General features: G+C 39.3%; 1 protein-coding gene across 1 annotated transcript in view; it reads right to left on the bottom strand.

The window, feature by feature from the left end:
• ppil2 (peptidylprolyl isomerase (cyclophilin)-like 2) overlaps positions 1-20,604 on the bottom strand; it is a 406,540-nt gene that overhangs the window by 67,542 nt on the left and 318,394 nt on the right. Inside the window, exons 15-16 of the mRNA XM_078553895.1 lie at positions 13,062-13,179; positions 11,528-11,584 (exon numbers count right to left, since the gene is read on the bottom strand). Coding sequence (XP_078410021.1) covers positions 11,528-11,584; positions 13,062-13,179 — 175 coding nt within the window. The remainder of the gene's footprint in view (positions 1-11,527; positions 11,585-13,061; positions 13,180-20,604) is intronic.

The following is a 20,604-nucleotide window of genomic DNA, read 5'->3' on the forward strand; positions in this document are numbered from 1 at the left end:
CTGGAAAAACTTATAATCAACAATCCTATTTAGAGTGTTACTCCCATCGCAGTTGATCATACCAGGTCATCACAGAAAGGTGATACATTTAAAGAAGCAACAGAGCAATTGCAAAGCTTGACTGGTCAACTAAATTGGTTATGCACTCAGACCTAGATCAAATGTTAGTTTTAATGTGTTGGAGTTAATGGTAAAACAACCTAAAGTCGAGAATGCTTTAACAGCAAATAAACATTAAGAAAATTAAATCTAGATAAATGCATACTTAAGTATCTTGTTTTGGGTGCCTCTTCAGATTTGATTGTCCCCTTTAGGTTGATATCATTTACGAATCTGATCACTTTGCATTTAGCTCTTGAATGCAAGTCATTTAGGAAAGACTTGTACTAATCGAGCACCATTCACGACTTCAGGGTGTCACAAAGCGCTTTAAAACCAATGGAATACTTTTGAAGTGCTATCGTCGTAGTCATTGCTGTAATTCAAGAAATGTGGCAGCCAATTCGCAGACAAAGTCCCACAAACAGCAATGTGATAATGACCAGATAATCTGCTTCAGTGGTACTGGTTGAAGGATACATATTGGTTTGGACACAGCGGAGAAGTCCCTTGTTCTTCTTTGAAATAGTGTCACAGGATTTGATTTTAACATCTCAAGTGCCCCATTTTATTCCAATAATAACTAGCTGCTGCTTTGCATTCTTCAGCCTATTTCCCATACATTCTCAGTTTCAACATGAACCTGTGGCAAGTTTCAACCATCACTTACTGAACCCAACTCTCTGGGGAATACACTATATTGTGAGCTATTTATTACCCACTGATAACTCTAGCATAACTTTGTGGAGCCTATGTACGTTCTACCAACATCAGTGTGTCACAAGACATCTGGCCCTGCTCCAGCTCTCCTGCCATACCCGGTTATATCATTGAACAAAATAAAATGAACTTGCTTTGTCAATTCACAATGTGACGCAACTTTAGATCCATATCTGGGCACTCCACCAGCTGAGTCGTGTGCCTGATATCAATCATCTGTTAGGGACATGTATGTGCCTTTTGTTCAGAAACAGATAAAAATCTAATTTCAAGCACAACTTTATACTCGTATGAACCTGGTGCTCAAAAAACATTTAATCAGTGGTTTAATCAAATTAGATTAAAGGACCTCCTCTGCCCCAGGCTAGTTGTGATTTTATTAGTCTCTGCTGCAATTTATGATCTACATTCTGGCTATATCAGTTTACAGACAACTAAACAGTGAGGAATGTTGATTGATACTGACTAATAAGGTTATTGTGCCTTTCATGCAGAACACCCATCAATAGCACTGAAGCTTAAACAAAGCATACAAAGAGATCGGGGTCAAGTCTTAGTGGTGTCAAAACCTAGGCGCAATTGAATTTCCAGCTGGCAAAGCTAAAGACCAGCGGAAAGAAAAACACACTATTCAGTCTTTTGCGATATGTGTCACAAACCTACTGCTCAATTTTTTTTTAAGAGTCAGCATTTTTGCCCTCCCCTAATTGCCCTTGAAAAGGCATAGGTAAGCCACCTTCCTGAACTTTTGAAGCCCACGTGGTGAAGGTCCTCCCACAGTGCTGTAAAGTTGCGAGTTTCAGGATTTTGACTCACTGACCATGAAAGAATGGTGATATATGCCTAAATTGGAATGGCAAATGACATGGAAGGGAGCTTGTATTGATGTTCCTATGCACTTGCTGCTGTTGTCCTTCTAGGTGGTGGAGATTGCAGGTTTGGGAGGTGCTGTTGGAGATGCCTTGGCAGGTTGCTGCAATGCATCTTGTAGATAGTACATATTGGAACCACAGTGAGCCAGTGATGGAGGCAGTGGCTGCTTAAGGTGAATGGGCTGTCGATTAACTGGATTGCTTTGTCCTGGGTGGTGCTGAATTTGATGAATCTTATATGTATCCATGTAGCTAGAGAATATTCCATTAAGTATATAACTTGTGTCTTGGAGGTGGTGGTGAGCCATTGGGGAGTCAGGAGGTGAGCCACTGACTGCAGGATACCAGCCTCTGACCAGCTCTATTAATCATTGCATTTATGTGAGTGGTCCAATTGGGTTATTAATCAATGCCGACCCCTACAATGTTGATGGTGGGGAATTCAACAACAGTATTTGACACTCAACCATTCTACGTGACCATTTTAGGTTTGTGCATTTAAGAAAGGGGTCTAAGGGCTTGTGAAGTAAAATAAACATTTGTCGGGCACTTTACTAATATCATGCTATGAAAATGCACATTGTTTTTAATCACTCTAATTCTTGATGCTGCTTGGCCAGGCACTAGGAACAGTGGCATGCGCACTTGGCTCACACTGCGTTCCCCAGCCTTTGTGCGGTTTCACCCACAGCTGAGATTATTGGTGTGGTACTGGTTTGTGTCTGCACGATTAGTGACGTTGTTTGCTCAGCTACTCTCTCTGGCATGCCCTGTCCTCTGCTAGCTTGCTCCCTCTGCCACCGAGCCTTTGCCGACCCTCTCCCAAGCGCGCTCTGCCCCCTCCAGAGCCCTTGTGTGGTTCTCCAGTCCACAGCAAACTGCAGCCTATCGAGCTCTGTCTCACTCCCCCAGTTGTTGTTATTTATACTGCTCTATGAGCATCTCATACACACCATCCTACCTAGTTACTATTCCTTCTAAGCGCCACAATATGTGTCATTGCTCCCATCCATATACTGGTTCCCCAGCCCATGCTTAATGGCCACAGAATGAACTGAATCAGCCTCCCTGGCAATGATAATATCCAGTTATTTCAGGGTGCTAAAGATTTTTATAATGCTGGGATGTTCATGAATTCTGAGGCTTTTCCATCACCAAAATAACACTGCATCTCACTAAATGCATGGCAAACTAGATATTCTTCACACCACAATTAGCTTTTGCAAAATTTGAATATGGGAAATTATGTAGCATAGACTAGAAAATAATGCACAGCAAAGTGTGACTTTGTTTGCAGAGTTTACAGAGTGCCATTTGGGTTGTTTCTACCAGGGCTAACATGATTCTAATCCAGAGAGAATTCCATAAACCTACTTCAGCTTTTCTACAGATCTGCTGAATTTTATTAATCAGAGCTCTTCAGTCACTGGCTTTGATGTCATAGGCAGTCCAACTCATGTGGGAAGTGCACTCGATGCAGTTGTGGCTTCAACAAACTCAGTCTTTTTTTATTCATTCATGGGATGCGGGCAATGCCGGCAAGGACAACATTTATTGCTAATCCCTACTTGCTCTTGGGAAGGTGGTGGTGAGCAGCCTTCTTGAATCACTGCAATCCATGTGGTGTAGGTCCACCCACATTGCTGTTAGGTAGGGAGTTCATGGATTTTAACCCAGTGATAGTGAAGGAATGATGATATCCAAGTCAGGATGGTGTGTGACTCAGAGGGGGACCTGCAGGTGGTGGTGTTCCTACGAGTCTGCTGCCCTTCTCCTTCTAGGTGCAAGAGGTCACAGGTTTGGAAGGTGCTGTCGAAAGGAGGCTTGGCAGCAATGCATCTTGTACATGGGTAAACGTGGATTGATTCAGAAGAGTCAGCATGGATTTGTTAAAGGAAAATCGTGTCTAACTAACTTGCTGGAGTTTATTGAAGAGGTAACAGAGATGGTTGATGAGGGCAAGGCCATTGATGTGGTGTACATGGAATTCCAAAAGGCGTTCAATACAGTGCCACTGTGAGGAATACAGACATGTAAGGAAAGTTGGAATAAAAGGAGCAGTAGCAACGTGGATACAAAATTAGCTGAGGGATAGGAAACAGTATTGGTTAATGGGTGTTTTTCGGGTTGGAAGAAGGTTTGTAGTGGAGTTCCCGAGGGGTCGGTATTGGGACCCTTGCTCTTCCTGATATATATAAATTATCTAGATCTTGGTGTGCAGGGGACAATTTTAAAGTTTGTGGATGACACAAAACTTGGGAGAATTTTAAACTGTGAAGAGGACAGTGTAGAACTTCAAAAGGACATTGACATTTTTGAGGGATGGGCAGATAGGTGGCAGATGAAGTTCAATGTGGAGAAGTGTGAGTTGATATAATTTGGTACAAAGAACATGGGAGAAACAGTATAAAATAAAGGATACTGTTCTAAAGGATCTGCAGGAGCAGAGAGACCTGGGTGCATAAGTCATTAAAGGTGGCAGGACAGGTAGAGAGAGTTGTTTCTAAAGCAAACAGTATTCTATGCTTCATTAATAACGGCATAGAGTACAAGAGCAGGGAGATTATGCTGAACTTATAGAAGACACTGGTTAGACCTCAGCTGGAGTATTGTGTACAGTTCTGGGTGTCACACCAAAGGAAGGATGTGAACGCATTGGAGAGAGTGCAGAAGAGGTTTATGAGAATGGTTCCAGGGATGAGAAACTTCAGTTATGAGGAAAGATTGGAGAAGTTGGGACTGTTTTCCTTGGAGAAGTGAAGGCTGAGAGGAGACTTGATAGAAGTTTTCAAGATCACGAGGGGTCTGGACAGAGTAGATAGGGAGAAACTGTTCCCGTTCGTAAATGGATCGAGAACCAGAGGGCCCAGTTTTAAAGTGTTTTGCAAAAGAAGCAAATGCGAGGTGAGAAATTTGTTCACACAGCGAGTAGTTAGGGTTTGGAATGCACTGTCTGGAAGTTTGGTGGAGGCAGGTTCAATTGAGGCATTCAAGAGGGCATTGGATGATTGTTTCTATCTAGATAATGTGCAGGGTTACGGTGAAAAGGCATGGAGATTGGCGCTAAGTTAAAATGCTCAGGGCTGATGCAGACACGATGGGCTGAATGGCCTCCTTCTACACCGTAATGATTCTGTGATTCTGAGTCGTGAATGTTACTAAATGCTGTGCAATCAACAGTGAACATTCCTACTTCTGACTTTGTGATGAAGGGAAGGTCATTGATCAAACAACTGAAGATGGTTGGGCCTAAGACACTATCCTGAGGAACCTCAGCAGTGATGTGCTGTGGCTGAGATGATTGGCCTCCAACAACCACAGCAATCTTTTTTGTGAGATATGACTCCAACCAATGGAGAGTTTTGCCCCCTATGCCCATTGATTTAAATTTTGACCAAAAATGTTGTTACATTGCATGCAAAGTTTAATTGTGATTCCTGACTAAATATTTTTGCTTAAGGAGTAATTTTTTGGCAATTTGTTCAACTGGAATCGAGTTCCACTTCTAATGAAAGCTGTAGTGCCTCAAGCCAGACAGGACTGTAAAGATGCTTAGGCTTATGAATCCGAACATCGCAGGTGTTTTAATACCAATATCATAATGGCAGAGGCTTGATTCATTTTAAGTTTTGAAAACAATCCTTAAGTACCATAGATTAAACCCTGAACATGAGAGAACTGCATGTAATTCTGGACAAACTATAAACTCAAAAACACATAAAACATCTTTTGTAAAAGGAGAATTCAGCATCTGGCACCATCAGCAGAAAGCTCATTTCATACCATTGTACACAGAGAGTTTTTCCCTTTTGAACTACTGGCTTTCAAGTTTGAAGGCTAGTTCTACAACACAGTGCTGCTGCTCTGATCCTGCACTCACATCCATTATGTTTGCAAAGAGAACAAAAATTCCAAAGCAATCACTAAACTCAAAATACAAAGAAACAATGAAATGAAATGGAAATATGCTATAAAATAGCCCAACAGAACAATTGGCTCATAAGGATGTGAGAAAATCAAATGTTTTAATCTATACTAAAAATTGGTTAACACTTCATTGCTTAGAATGGAGTATCATTGAGATCTGCTCTGTATCTTTAATCCAGAAACTTTACTCATACAAAACACACCTCAAGAACTTTCATTTAATTTCTATACTTTCTAATAAATCACTGCAAGAAATCAAGGTTGAAGAACAGGGGCAAGAACTATCGGCTAAGATAGCAGATTTATACAGATAACTTCAGTGTTACACACAAATGCTGAATATATGATTTTTCTGGGTCTGGTTGGGCTTGCTGACAGTACATAGATTTCTCACACTCTTGGTCACTGGATTGTGGACACTTTTTACATAATATGTGCTGGGAAATGTCAACTCTCCCAATCATTAACAGCAGGGTTTTTAAAATCGTCAATTGTTTATCCCCCATTGTGTTCAAAGACTCTTCTATATGTTTCTAATATTTTCTCACTCTAATTTTCCTGCCTCTCTTCCACTCTGCCTCTTTCTTGCTTTCTCTCTTTGTGCCTAGCTCTCTCATTTTGTTTTGCTAGTTCTAATTTTGCCCCTTATTCTCCTATATTTCTATAATAAAAATAAGAACATATTCTCTTTAAATCTGTGACCTTGCAATAATGCCATTAGCATTGCTTTGGCGATGGCTGTGAATGTTGCGGTGAACTATTTTTTGGAAATATGCAGACATCCACAAAAGTTGCTTTACTGCTGTGTTTCCTGGCTATTTCCCACACCCATCTTATTGCTGAGTTTTCTACCAACACAGCCAGTGGTGAAAATGGGCTTTCTTTCATTGGGAAATGTTCTTATATGGGCTAGAGATTCACACTTGGTTAGGTAACTGAATAAGATAGAATGCCTGAACTACCACTATACCCTCCAAACCCTTTTCTATCACCCGTTTGAAGTATCGTTCTTGCTAGAGGTTAAAAACTTGTATAGTTTGTTTCTGATTGTGTTTCAAATTGCATTTTGTGTTAAGGTATTTTAGTTGACCACAAATACCAGTCACAGCCTCTCCCCTCTTTATTTGTTACTATGTCTATGATTACAACATATCTGATATAATTGCTTAATGTTGTAATTCAAGAGTGCACAGTAAGTGGGGTAAGTCATGGCAAACTAAAACCAATAATGCAGATTTTAAAGGTCTGAAAACTGAAAACCCACCAGAGTGAAAATGTGTGAAACCAACCAATCCAGGATCATGGACTAAATCGTCCATAGATTAATTGGCTCCTTCAAGATACACTCTCTTTGCAATAAATAGCTCAATTAAAATGTTTAGTGTGAATACATCTAACTTTATACACACACACATACAGCATTTAATAGAAAACAATCCGCACAACAATTCCTGGCAACAGCTGCTTAGCTCAATGGAATGTGTCCAATCACTTTTCTCAATCTTTGTAAATTACAGAAAGCAAAGGGCTAACGCAATGTTTGCTTCAGTTCTGCTGAAGGGCCATGAGGGCTCGAAACGTTGACTGATTTCTTCTCCGCCGATGCTGCCAGACTTGCTGAGTTTTTCCAGGTAATTCTGTTTTTATTTTGTTTTAGAAAAGTCAATGTTTGTTCAATGAAAGCATGGAATCAGAAAACTACAATGAGCATTGTCCCAGGTGCAATGACTTGCATTCTTTTGTAGCCCTGGTTAAACATTTGTGTAAATAATGTAATTCATCAATAAATGGTGTCAAGTTATTCAGACTCAGAATACAGGCAGTCTTCACTACAACAACTTGCGCAGATGTAGTAGTATAAATTAAATGAGAATGTTAGATGTGAGAGACTCGAGTTCTCTGAACCAAACACCATAGTCTCAATTTCGCAACATCTAGTTCAGTCTACACTTGCTAGTTTACTAAGGTTGTATGCAAAAACATAGGATTACCTTGTATAGTGTCATAACTATGTGATGTGTGCATGTGGAATATTAATCTTTAATTTCATAGGCTGGTCAAATATATATTGAATTTCTTAACAGACTTTTAACGCAAGCAAAGACACTGACTTAAGATGGCTGCCATAGGTCACTTGACATGTCTGGTATTTCAAGTAGGTCAGTTTCTGGAAGTTTCCAATGTGGATTACAATTAGAACATGCAAGGCAAACCTCCTATGAATTTCACACCAGTGGATGTCAAGAATTACCTCAAAGATAAACTGGCTCTCACAGTTTGCATTTCTATAAAGTTACCTTTCAGGCAGAGACAGGAAGTCTACTGAAACAATGGCTATATAGAAGGTGTTGATGTGTTCCTCCTAGCTCATCACAGGGAAGAATGGTCCATTCAGAAGTGATGGCTGGGACATTTTAAAAAAAACTAATCACCTAGGTCATGACACAATAGTCAAGGTCTGTCCAGGCATGAGCTAATCAATTTCATTCTGTGGAATTCTCAATTCATTATGGAGAGAGGTCATGTGGCCAGAATTAACTATGGAGAGAGAAGTCATGTGACTAGAATTAACATTTTGAAATGTCCTTTATTACAACACCCTGGTTGCTTTTAACTGTTTGAAGTAGTAGTCTGCAAATGCAGCAATAACACCATCTCTCTCCCTGCTGTTTTCAAGTTCAGAGCCCTATCTCTGTTACCGTTTGGAATACATCACAGAGACAGAGAATTTCAATCAAAAGGAACTCTGCCTGCTTATATCATACAGGGGTCAACAGACAGAGAAGTTTGAAGGACACTTCAAAATCACAAAGTAGCGTTTCCAGGGGAAAAACCAGGACCATTTAAAAAAAACTGCTTCAGTCATGAACAAAAGCAAAGGAATCAAACCGTGAACTCTCTATTTTTCGACTTTTATCACTGAACCAAATTTGCCCAAAAGTTAACCACCTCAACTATATAATTTGTAATTTTGCATGCTTGCAAAATGCTTGTGCACAAAGGTTGGGATGTGGGTTTGCCTTTAAGTATCTTTACCTGGGTGGGTTTTTAGCACAATAAAAACTAACCCCTTTGTGTTTAAACTCAAAGCCTGGCGGTCTGAGTTATTTGCAATCAGCAGTAAATAGTCAAGTACAGACACTGAATTAATATCTTCAACCCTACAAATCACAAACCCTGTTATGATCAATTGAGGTGTGGAAAAGAAAGGCAGAATCCTGACATGTCCTCACTGGTCATAACAATAGGATATTCAGCACACAAACAAGTCAATTGTCCACCCTAGCCCATGCTAGTGGTCATACTCCATTTGAACCTTCTCCCATATTTCCACACCTAAATCCATTATAATAACCCTCTATTCCCTTCTCTCGCATATGCTTGTCTAGCTTCCCCTTAAGTGCATTTATACTATTCGCTTTAACTACTCCCTGTGATAGTGGGTTCCATATTCTCACCACTCTTTGAGTAAATACGTTTCTTCTGAATTCCCTATTGGATTTCTTAGTGCCTATTTTATACTGATGGCCTCTGCTTTTTAAAAAATCCGACGCCTTAACAAAACTTCTTAAAAAAAGTTTCATTTTATTCTTCATCTCATCCAACGCCTTTACAAGAAACTTTTTTGAAAACCCCAACCCACCCACAGGGCCATCTGTCACTTGATTCTATGTTGGGATTTCACAGAGGGCTGACCCTTGTCCTACTATTAATATTCTGCTATCTTACCTTTATGCCACTATCAGCTCCTTCTTTAGTCTTTAACACTACCATTAACACTCCCTTTGTTTTGTGTCCATGACATCTTTGTTAATCTCTCCTTAGCTCCCACCTATACCTGACCTTCTATCTTGCTCCACCGTCTGTTAAACAGTATAAAATCCATCACATTTCTACATCTCTTTAGAAGAGGAGTCATACGGACTCGAAACGTTAACTCTGTTTCTCTCTCCATAGATGCTGCCAGACCTGCTAAGTTTTTCTAGCATTTTCTGTTTTCATTGGCTCTGCTTATGCCCGTCACCATGAAAGGAGACATTCTTTCTGTATCCACTTTAATAAAACATTTCATAATTATAAGGACCTCTACCAGGTCACCCCTCTGCCTTCTTTTTTCAAGAGAAAGAAGAGCCAGCCTGTCAATTCTTTCCTGATATATATACCTATGCATTCCTGGTATTATGCTTGTAAATCATCTTTGCTCCCTCTACAGTGCCTCTATATCCTTTTCCTATGCAGTACTCAAAGTGTGATCTAACCAAGGTTTCGCATATTTTCCTGCTTTTCAATTCTATCCTTCAAGTAATAAAGCCTAGTGCTTGGTTTACTTTTTTCGTGACCTTGCTGCAGTGCAACATTTAGTGATGGTGTGTTTGTATACCGAGATCTCTTTGTTCTTCTACCCCACCTAGACTTGCACGTTCCAATAAGTGACCGAATAAACTAAATTTTCACCAGTGCATCTACCTAGAAAATGCCCTAAGGTGCTTTACAGGGGAGGAAATGGACAAAGAACAGTAATACAAGTGTGGGCAGGGGTGAGCAAAATCATGATTAAAAAGCAGATTGTGAGGGGATTTTTGCTTAGGGCTTAGGGAGGAGATTTTAAACATTTGGCCTAGGTGACAGTCATGGAACAGAAGGAGGCGACAAAATTAGAGGGTTAAAGAGCACAGCTAGGGGAAGGTACTGAGGCTGTAGAAGGACTTATAGATGACAGCATGGATTTTGAACTCTGTTTTGGGGACAGTAAGCGAAGGGGGAAGTTTGTGAAATTGAGCATATTGGAAATCACAACAAAGGCTAGCTTTCATAATGGCCCGCCCCCCCCACCTGCCATAATGCGCTGCAGGCAGGCTAAACTAGCTGGGAGTGGGACTTTCGACCCTCAGTGGGAGGAGGTCCCACCCTCAAGAGCTGTCGCCCAATATGATTTGCCAGAAGCTCCAGAGCTCAGTAGTTTCTGCTGCCAGGAGTGAAAGGAGGATCGGTGGCAAGGATGACAAATGCTTGAGACAAGCAAGTTCTGGGCCTTTTGGGCGGGGAGGGATCCAAGAGCCCAGGGAGGGGGAAGAGAGAGGGTGGAGGATTAAGAGTGGGGTTGAGACATCTTGATGGTGTGGGGGTGGGTGGGTGCCCCCGATGTGCACAGGGTACCCCCAAATGATGTGCCCCACCTCCTTCCCATCCTTTTTCAAGCTGGCTTTAAATATGTATTGCCCACTCAAGCCCACCTGCTCATGCCAACTGTATTATAGCATAGGCAACATAATATTCTGGCCAACTGGCTTGGTAATAAGCTCGACTGTCATTTAATTATTTATTTAAATATGGCAGGCAGGTTGCTGATTTCAGCATCACACACCTAGCTATTATAGGGGACAGCGCAGGGGTGGGCGGAAAGTTGGTGGGTTGGGCAGTTCCCATATTTTGGGTGCTCCCCCCACCGAAAATACATCCAGCAGGTGCGGGGAGTGGGGGCACAAAATCCAGCTCTATGTTTGTGAGGGTGACGAAAAGCACTGACTTATTTCCTTTTTCTTCCCTGTCCCCGTATTATAGAATGGAGAATGCAGTTTGCTTTCTGCTGATCCTTACATGGCTGCATTACAGTAATAGGAAAAGGAAAACAAAAAGTTGATCAAAGAGACAGGGGGAAGAGGAAAAAACAATATTTCTGCATACACCTGGAAAAGGAGAACTACTCCGATCTCAATTGTACTCAAAAAAAATGCTAGAAATACTCAGATTTGTAAAGATCTACTGACAAAGGCGTACCCCCAAAATATTAGCTTGTCCTTTCTCTTTACAGATACTGACTGACCTGCTGCCTATTTCCAACATAGGGAGCTTTTCTTTCCTTTTCATGGACCCACTACAATGTGCTGATAGTATCAAGTATCTCTTACCTTCCAAAGATTGTGTGCTTCTTGTCCAGATAGACACATGAGCGGAATGTGATGAAGCTGAGAAGACAGAAGAGGCCATTATGAAAACATGCTCTTCAGCTGTGGTTTTCATTTTTTGGTACCTTGTTCAATTTATAAACAGCAGAGCTTCTTTAAGCTGGGTGTACATGGAAACAGTGAATGGTTGCTGCCTGTGAGCAGCAGCAAGGAACAAATTAAAGAAAAAAAAGTCACAATTTAAAAAAAAGTCTCCAGGTTTAAAGGATCCTAAAAAGGAACACTGACATAAATAAGCCAGAAACTAACATTTTTTGTAAATAGAAAGATAAACAGGCTTTATGTTTAACACACATTAAACAAACTCTTACTTTATGGCAATTACTGGTTGATATTTAAAGAGGCTTCCATTTATGGTGTCATAGGCTTCAACACAAAACTCATTATCTGCTCTTCTGAAGTGAATGTGTTTGAGTTTAGACAATTGGTGGAAGAAGTGGCACTAAAAAACATAGCTATTAGTTTTGAATGTAAATGTTGAACATTTGGATGTGATCCTTTGAAATTTAATAACATTATAACAACTTCCAAATTGGTTGCTTTGAGGGGGATGTGGAGTCCAACAGTGAACTCATTTCTTTCATTACATTTCCCACTATTCCATTATTTAATGAAACAAAATCTTCACTATTTCTCATTGCACTGCAGTTATTTATTAAGATCATAAAGATGTTTTTTTACTAAACATTGTGCACAAAGGATGTGACCACATTACAAACTAGATTCAGATTCCCTACAGTCCTACAACATAGTTCCCCTGCTAAACTCAGTAACCATAAAGGATAGGACAGTTCTATTTAAACATTAGAATATAACTGCATCCTAGCTATGCACAATACATGTCTCATTTACCAAGAAATGATTCTCTGTCTTTATTTTTGCTCTTCTGACTGTTCCTTTGCTCAGCGGACATGCACTGATCTCTTCCCAAGCCTCTGCCAAAGATTCCTGGAAGTGGATGATTTTTATGACTTAGATTTACCTTTGGGAAACTAATAACTTTACTTACATAATAAAATTATATAAATTATATAATACCTTTGCCTGAATTGAAGAACTTGCCATGTAAAGAAAAACTAATGAACTAACAGAATTCAGTGCAGTGATCAACAGATATCAAGGTGACTGGTATAAATTTCATGCCTGCATTATGTAGAATTCTCATTCAATGTCGTACGTTTTGGGAACCAGGGCGTAAGACAGTAAATGAAAATCCTACATAATGAAATGAAAGTGGAGTGGTTTCTTCCACTAGCACTCTTAATGTTTCAGCTTCCATGAAGGACTAGAATTTAAACATATTCATGCACTTTTTCCCTTTGAGGTAAAATAGTCAAAATGTTTGAAATAATACATTTCTGAAAGGGAATTTTATGAGCATGCCGCTTTCAAAAAACCTAAAAAAAAAGTTTGCAATTATCTTGGCTCACTTGAAGGATTGGAACAAAAAAATGGAGGCCACTGGACAGTTACTTACAACTGCGACTTGTTGGTGTTGGGTCCAGAGTTGGCCATGCTGAGGATGCCTCGACCTGCATGTGAGAGGTTGTGTTTGAACTCATCCTTGAAAGGTTTTTCCCAGTACGATTCTCCACCTAGAGGCATAGAGGGAGAAACATATTGATATAAAGGTCTAATGAAACGTCATCAACCTGAAATATTAACTCTGTTTCTCTTTACACAGATGCTGCCAAAATTGATGAGGGCTTTTAGCATTTTCTATTTTTATTTCAGATTTCCAGCACCTGCAGTACTTTGCTCTTGATATCTCCCATGTTTACCATCAAGGCTTTCAATAACAAGCAGTTCATGTTTTACACAGTGGTCATAAAAATGTCATGGGAGGTTTTAGAATAGAAGAGAAATTATTTAAGGGAAAGTGGAGTGCTTCAGTCCCACAATTCTGTACTGCTGCTCTCCTGAACATGCAAGTGGTAGCAAGTGGAGGTAGAACATCATCACTTCCGGAGCACAGAAATGTTTTGAAGTGACATATATCCTTATTTCAACTAACTAATGATTATAATCGATATGGCATGTTAACAGAATCCAAGTCAGTTGGTGAAGTTGAAATCAAGGCACAGAGCTTTTCTTTATTGAGTGTTTATTGACTTTGTTGTCTCATAGCTCTCCCCCAATACACCCAGTGTCCCAGCTATCCCCTGCTTACATGTGCTTAAAGTACTTAATTAAACAATGCCTTTCACCTGGGAATCCTAACAAAATAATTAACATGTCATTAACATGGCATGTCAGAGCATGAGAGTAATCACTAACTCCATGATTAATGTGTTTTTGCACTTTTAAATAAAGTGTTTTGTTTTAGAATGCGTTGTGGAAAAATGTAGGCAGATCATCAATATCACAAATATCAATGTTATCCAACAATGCCAAACAGGGGCAGAGTTTGTGGCTGCTGCAGTGCTCAAATGCAATTTCTGGAGACTGCATTTTGGTTTGATGTCATTAATGAGAACAATTCTGAAAATTCATTTGTTCCTCGTAAATTATGGGTGCCATTTGATCAATCAAAATTATGGTAATAAGCAGTGAGGACTGTAAGACTCTAATTGTCAGTTGCATTTCACTTCTTAGTGAGGCTATAATAGGCCATGCAATGTTGAGCTTTACCATCAAATTATGTTAATTGTACCATAAGATTTAGATTAGCCATGGAAAAAGACAGGAGCAATCCACAGTAAAAATAATTAAATGGATGAGGATTAATTTCATTGGTTTGAGAATGGATCTGTCCTGTCCTGGGTAAATTGGAATTGAAGATTGGCAAGGCAATACTGTAACGAAACACTGGGCTACTTTAAAGAGATAATTCAGGTACAGTCGAGGTAAATTTCTACAAGGGGGAAAGGTAGAGCTCCCCGGATGACGAAAGAGAGAGTAAGAGGAAGAAGTAAAAAGCTGCGTATGCCAGCTGTCAGGTTGTTAATGCAAGTTAGAAGCAGGCTGACTAGAGATAATTTAGAGAAGCAGGGAAAAAGGAAATCAGCAAGACAAAGAGAGAATATAAGAGACTGGCAGTTAACATAAAGGGGAATCCAAAAGTCTTTTTATAAGCATCTAAATAGTAAAAGAGTAGCAAGAGGGCAGGTGGAGCTGATTAGGGACCAAAAAGGGGATCTACGCATGGAGGCGGAGGACATGGCTGTGCTACTAAATAAGCATTTTACATGTGTCTTTATCAGGAAAGATGATACTGCCAAAGTCATAGTGAAGGGGGGGATAATTAAGACATTGGATGGGCTAGACATTGAAAAAGAGGTGGTATTAGAAAGTTTGGCTGCACTTAATCTGATAAATTACCAGGATTGAATGGGATGTATCCAAGGATGCTGAGAGGAGTAAATGTGGAAGTTGCAGAGGTAGTGACCATAATCTTTCAATCCCCCTTGGGTGTGGTGCTACAGGACTGCTGAACTGCAAATGTTACACCCTTGTTCAAAAAGTGGTGTAAGGGTAAACTCAGTAACTATAAGACCAGTCAGTCTAACCTTGGTGGTGGAAAAGCTTTAGAAATGATGATCCGGGACAAAATTAACAGTAATTTGGACAAATGTGGGTTAACTAAGGACAGTGTTGATTTGTTAAAGGCTAAATATGTTTAACTTGATTGAGTTTTTTTGGTGAAGTAACAGAGAAGGCTGATGAGGGTAATGTTGTTGATATGGTGTATATGGATTTCCAAATGGTGTTTGATAAAGTGCCAGCAAAGTTAAGGCCCATGGAATAAAAGGGACAGTGGCGGCATTGATACATGGTTGGCTGAGTGACAGGAAACAGAGGGCAGTGGTAAATGTTTGTTTTTCAAACTGGGGGGAAGGTATACAGTGGTGTTCCCAGGGGTCGGTACTAGGACGTATGCTTTTCTTGATGTATATTAATAATTTAGATTTGGGATTTCAGGACATAATTTCAAACTTTGCAGATGACACAAAACTTGGCAAGTCTGTGAATTGTGAGGACAGTGATAGATTTCAAGAGCACATGGACAGGCACAAGGCAGATGAAAGTTAGTGCAGGGAGATGTGAATTAATACATTTTAGGAGGAAGAATGAAGAAAGCCAATATAAACCAAACAAGATAATTCTAAGGGGGATGCAGGAATAGAGACACCATGGGGTAAATTGCACAAATCATTGAAGGTGGTAAGGCAGGTTGAGAAAGTGATTTAAAAAGCATAAGGAGGGGTTCCTGAGCTTTACAAATAGGAGGCATAAAGTGCAAAAGCAAGCAAATTATAATGATCCTTCATTAGACACTGGTTTGTCCTCAATTGGAGTATTGTGCCCAATTCTGGGCACCGTAATTTAGGAAAGAAGTGAAAGCTTTAGAGAAGATGAAGAAAAATATGAGAATGATTCCAGGGATGAGGGACTTCAGTTACACAGATAGATTGGAGAAGCAGGGATTGTTCTCCTTAGACAAGAGAATGTTGAGAAGAGATTTGATAGGGGTGTTCAAAGCCATGAGTGGTTTATGCTGAGTAGATAGAGAGAAATTGCTCACTTTGGCTGAGGAGTTGAGAACCAGAGGACACAGATTTAAGATCACAGAATCACAGAGTGCAGAAGAGGCCCTTCGGCCCATCGAGTCTGCACCAACACGTGAGAAACGCCTGACCTACCTACCATATCCCATTTACCAGCACTTGGCCCATAGCCTTGAATGTTATGACGTGCCAATTCTGAAGAAGAGTCATACGGGCTCGAAACATTAACTCTGTCTTTCTCTCCACAGATGCTGTCAGACCTGCTGAGTTTTTCTGGCAATTTTTGTTTTTGTTGTCTGTGATTCTACTGGACTTTTATGCTTACCATTAACATTGCACTATATTTGCACTGCAAGTTACTCAAATGTCAATCTTATAATGGTGCAGGGATGTCAACGATACATTTGGAATCTTGTGAAAGATGAGCTCATGGTTTATCTCCTTAACGAAAGAAAAGAACACAAAGTAAAAGAGTGAAAGACAGAAGAAAAAAGGTAAATTGGAGTAAAACAAACATAGGGACAGAAAAGGGAATAAAGAGAGGGGATAGCTGTTTGGTAGTACAGGACTTGAGTGTTGCTGAGAAAGAAGAGAGACATGCTGTAGAAGCTTTTCATCTTGCACTCATCAGGACAGATTTGCAAAAGAAGGGAAAAGAGTGGATTAAGAGAGAAAAAAGAGACAGAATAGAAAAGTAAAGAAAACAAGTAGAAGAGGAGATTGTAACACAGTTGCATTTGGGAATTGTTGAATTGGTCCGTAAAAAAATTAATGAGTTAATGACAGTGTAGATGTGCAAATGCTTTTAAATGATGAACTATAGAATACACTGTGCCATTCATCAAGATCAGGAGCAATTTAAGCTCCTGATTAAAGATACTGTACTGTCTTCAAAGGAACTTAGGAATAACCCGGTAAAAGTAATATTATGGTCCATCTAGTTCATCTTCTGCTATCCTGGTAGCTGCATGGTACATGGTAATTGAGTTGCAACTAATGGTAACAATTAATCTCTACCAATTAGTCTACAAAAGACTCAGACACAAAAACATCTCAGTAGGGAAAGCTATGGGAGCCTTAGGTTCAAGAGCACCTTTTTCCTCTCTAGGCTGCTACATTAATGTATATCGATGATTTAGATGAAGGGACCAAATATAATCAAAAAGCAGAATCTTTTGTAAACGGTAAGAGACTGGGAAATTTTGGTATTCAGAGAGACTTGGGTGTTTTGGTGCATAAGTCACAGAAAGTTAACACGCAGATGCAGCAAGCAGCTTGAAAAGCAAATGATATGTTCTTCTTTATTACAATGGGATTTGAGTAATTTTATTCGTTCAAGAGTTGAGTGTTGCTGGCAGGGCCAGAAGTGATGAAGTTTTACTGTAATTCTATATGGTTTTGGTGAGACCTCACCTTAAGTAGTGTCCATTTGGCCTCCTTACCAAGGAAGAACATACCAGCCTTGTGGGGAGCATAAAAAAGATTCACTAGGCTGATTCCTAGGATGAGGGGATTGTCTCATGATGAAAGATCAAGTTGACTGGGACTATATTCTATGAAATTTAGAAGAGTGAATGATGATCATATTCAGCTATATAAAATTCTTGAAGGGCTTAATTACATGGATGCCAGAAGGATGAGGAATCTAGAATTAGGGGTAATAGAATAAGGGATTGGCCATTTACAATTGAAATGAGGAGAAATTTCTTCACTCAAAGGGTTGTGAATATTTGGAATTCTCTACCCCAACTATTGTGGATGCTCAGTCATTGAGTATATTCAAGATTAATAATGTTTTGGATACTAAGGGAATTAAGGCTTATGGCAATAGTGTGGGAAGGTGGAATTGAGGGATCATCCACGATCATATTGAATGGTGAAGCAGGCTTGCTGGGCCCAATGCCCTACTCCAGATCTGATTTCATATGGTCTCATGTTCTTATTAACCTCATAAAATATTCATATATTATATCCCAAAATGTGATTTTCTAAAAGAAATTAATCTAATTTAATTTGATGGAGTCATCATCTTCTGAGTGTCAAAACAGACACTGAAAATTACTGCCACCCAGCAATAACAGAGAACAAAGACTGGTGTAACATTATCAAGACAAATAAAAATATTTTTAAAAGCTTCTTGAAAGAATTCTGGAGTAAGACTCTCCAGCTTCATCGGTCTCTAAAATTATGTCATCATTGGGATCCTCTATGACATCTCAAGCTCTAAACATTGCAAATCCAGCAATTTTGAGAGCACTATTAAGTTCAATAGGGAGCCTCAGAGCAAGGAGGGACTTTAACAGCTTTGGCAAGGCTAACAGTGGAACAGCAAAAATTGTCCAGCAATTTACTCTGCAAATTCCTGGATTTTTAATAATGACGAGCCTTGTTAATTCATTATAACGATGCTATATGCCCAGAAATTTCTGTCCCAATAAAGATTAACCATTGAAATTTGTCAAAGAAAGGCATAAGGATTAAAAACTTGCATGTTTGCAGCAATAACAAGTACAGCTGAATTAAAAAAAATATTCTCTATATAAATATAGAGAATAAATTAGAGAAACTTTAGAGAATACATTTTGTTTACTATCATTGAAGATAGGTGTGTGCCTAGGTGAGTGGGCATGTGTCTGTCTGTGAGCTGGTGTGTGTGTTTATGCTTATGTTTATTAATAGGTACTCTGCAGTGTGTTGATAATAAATTGGAAAATACTTTTTTTTAAAAAACAATAGAATGTTTTATTATATATCAGTAAATCTCCCAAAGGGTTGCTTGTGGTGATCAAAGGATATGAAAACTCCTAGGGCGTGACCTTTTTATAAGCAGGATTGGTGCAAATGAACATTTCCAGATATGAAACAGGAGCACTCTTAGATTGGTCCCTAGGCAATTTGAGTCCAATGGAAAAGCATGACATTTTTGAACTCATTGTGTTTCAACATTTCTGATCATATTTCTACAGAAAAGATTCAGGATTTAGAATCTTTAGTGCTGGGTTTTTATTCTCAATAACGTTTTTTAAAAAGACCTCTAGACGAAGGACAATTAATATGCCAAACAGAAGTTGTTTTTCTCCAGAGACTAAACATGTTAGCTTGACTGGATAATTGGAGTAACACCCCTCAATTATTGTGCTGGATAATGCTTTGAAATTAGTTTGTCTGGGAAGGGTAGGGGTTATGGAGAGAGAAGCAATTATCAAAAGTCAGTCTATTTTGTTGGGGAAAAGGACACTGCACAGGCAGTCAGGTTACAAAAGACAGGAAACTGGAGGGGGAGAAGGCTCTGTCTTGGAATATTTGATAGAATGCTGAAGTTTTATTTAAGTTAAGTAAGATGACCTACAGAAATGGAAGTAGCATAGCCAGTTCTTTAATTTCAAGTGACCATGTGATGATGACCTGTATTGACTGAAGTAAGTGAATCTGATCATACCTGCTTCTCTGTACATCTGCCTAACTGTGGAACTACACAGCTTAATGATTCAAACAAGGTCATGCTTCATCAAACATTAAGTTGGTCTGCAGCTAGATAATCACTAGATCACCCTTCTGCTCTGTTAATTTGATTAGTGCTCTTCTGAGCTCTCCTGGCCTGCTTTTCCAAACAACCAAATATACTCTCCTACATGCTTTTCCTACCCCCAACATCTTCACTGTATTGAAATTTATCTCAATATTTACCAAAACCTAAAAATTTTGCAACTCCTTACATCCTTCATTCATTCTTTCTACAATCTTCAGACTTTTCAAGTTCAAACTCTAAATCACCTCACAACTTTATAATTTAATTCAACTTCTTTCTTATTTCTTCATTGGTTCTGTCTTTCACTGTGGGGTCTTGGCCCTTCATTTTGGTTTCCCAATTTGGGGAGCAAAATATTTCAATAGTGGAGGAGGGAATGATTAAAACAGAGAGCAAGGAATCCCATATAACACCTGGCTCAGCCATTGGGCAATAGATAATACAAGAGGGATGTAGAGGGAGAAATAAACTTTTAAAATGGGGAAATTAATGTGACTGTAGAATTGAAGCTCCTTGCCAGAGCTTCAGATCTAATCACAAGTTTGAAAGATTGTGGTATACAGCAGTAATATTCCTAAAATTAAGTCTAGCAACTGCCAATATGTTAGCAAATGTCATGGCCATGCTATTTTGAATTATACTAGTATGACTTTCACATTGTCCTGGTTTCATTCCAAGAATCCTAAGTTGATAAGAGTACACCAGGATAAACACCCATACATTGGGATAATACCTAAGGGGAATACTGCTGCATAGAACAGTCAGGACCTACAAATTACAAATTGCTTATTAATTTGTATAAACAGGACTGAGTATAGCAACTGAAGTGAGAAATAAAGTGTACAAAAAGAGATTTTGGTCATATTTACATCCATCTGAACTTTACTATACTAAAAAAACCTACACAACACGATACCTAAACCTGTTGAAAATTGCTACACATGTTCCAATAGAAGGAAGCTTATGCCTGCAACTATTAAATA

Source organism: Cetorhinus maximus, chromosome 12 (genome assembly GCF_964194155.1).
Source record: "Cetorhinus maximus chromosome 12, sCetMax3.hap1.1, whole genome shotgun sequence".
Lineage (NCBI taxonomy): Eukaryota > Metazoa > Chordata > Chondrichthyes > Lamniformes > Cetorhinidae > Cetorhinus > Cetorhinus maximus.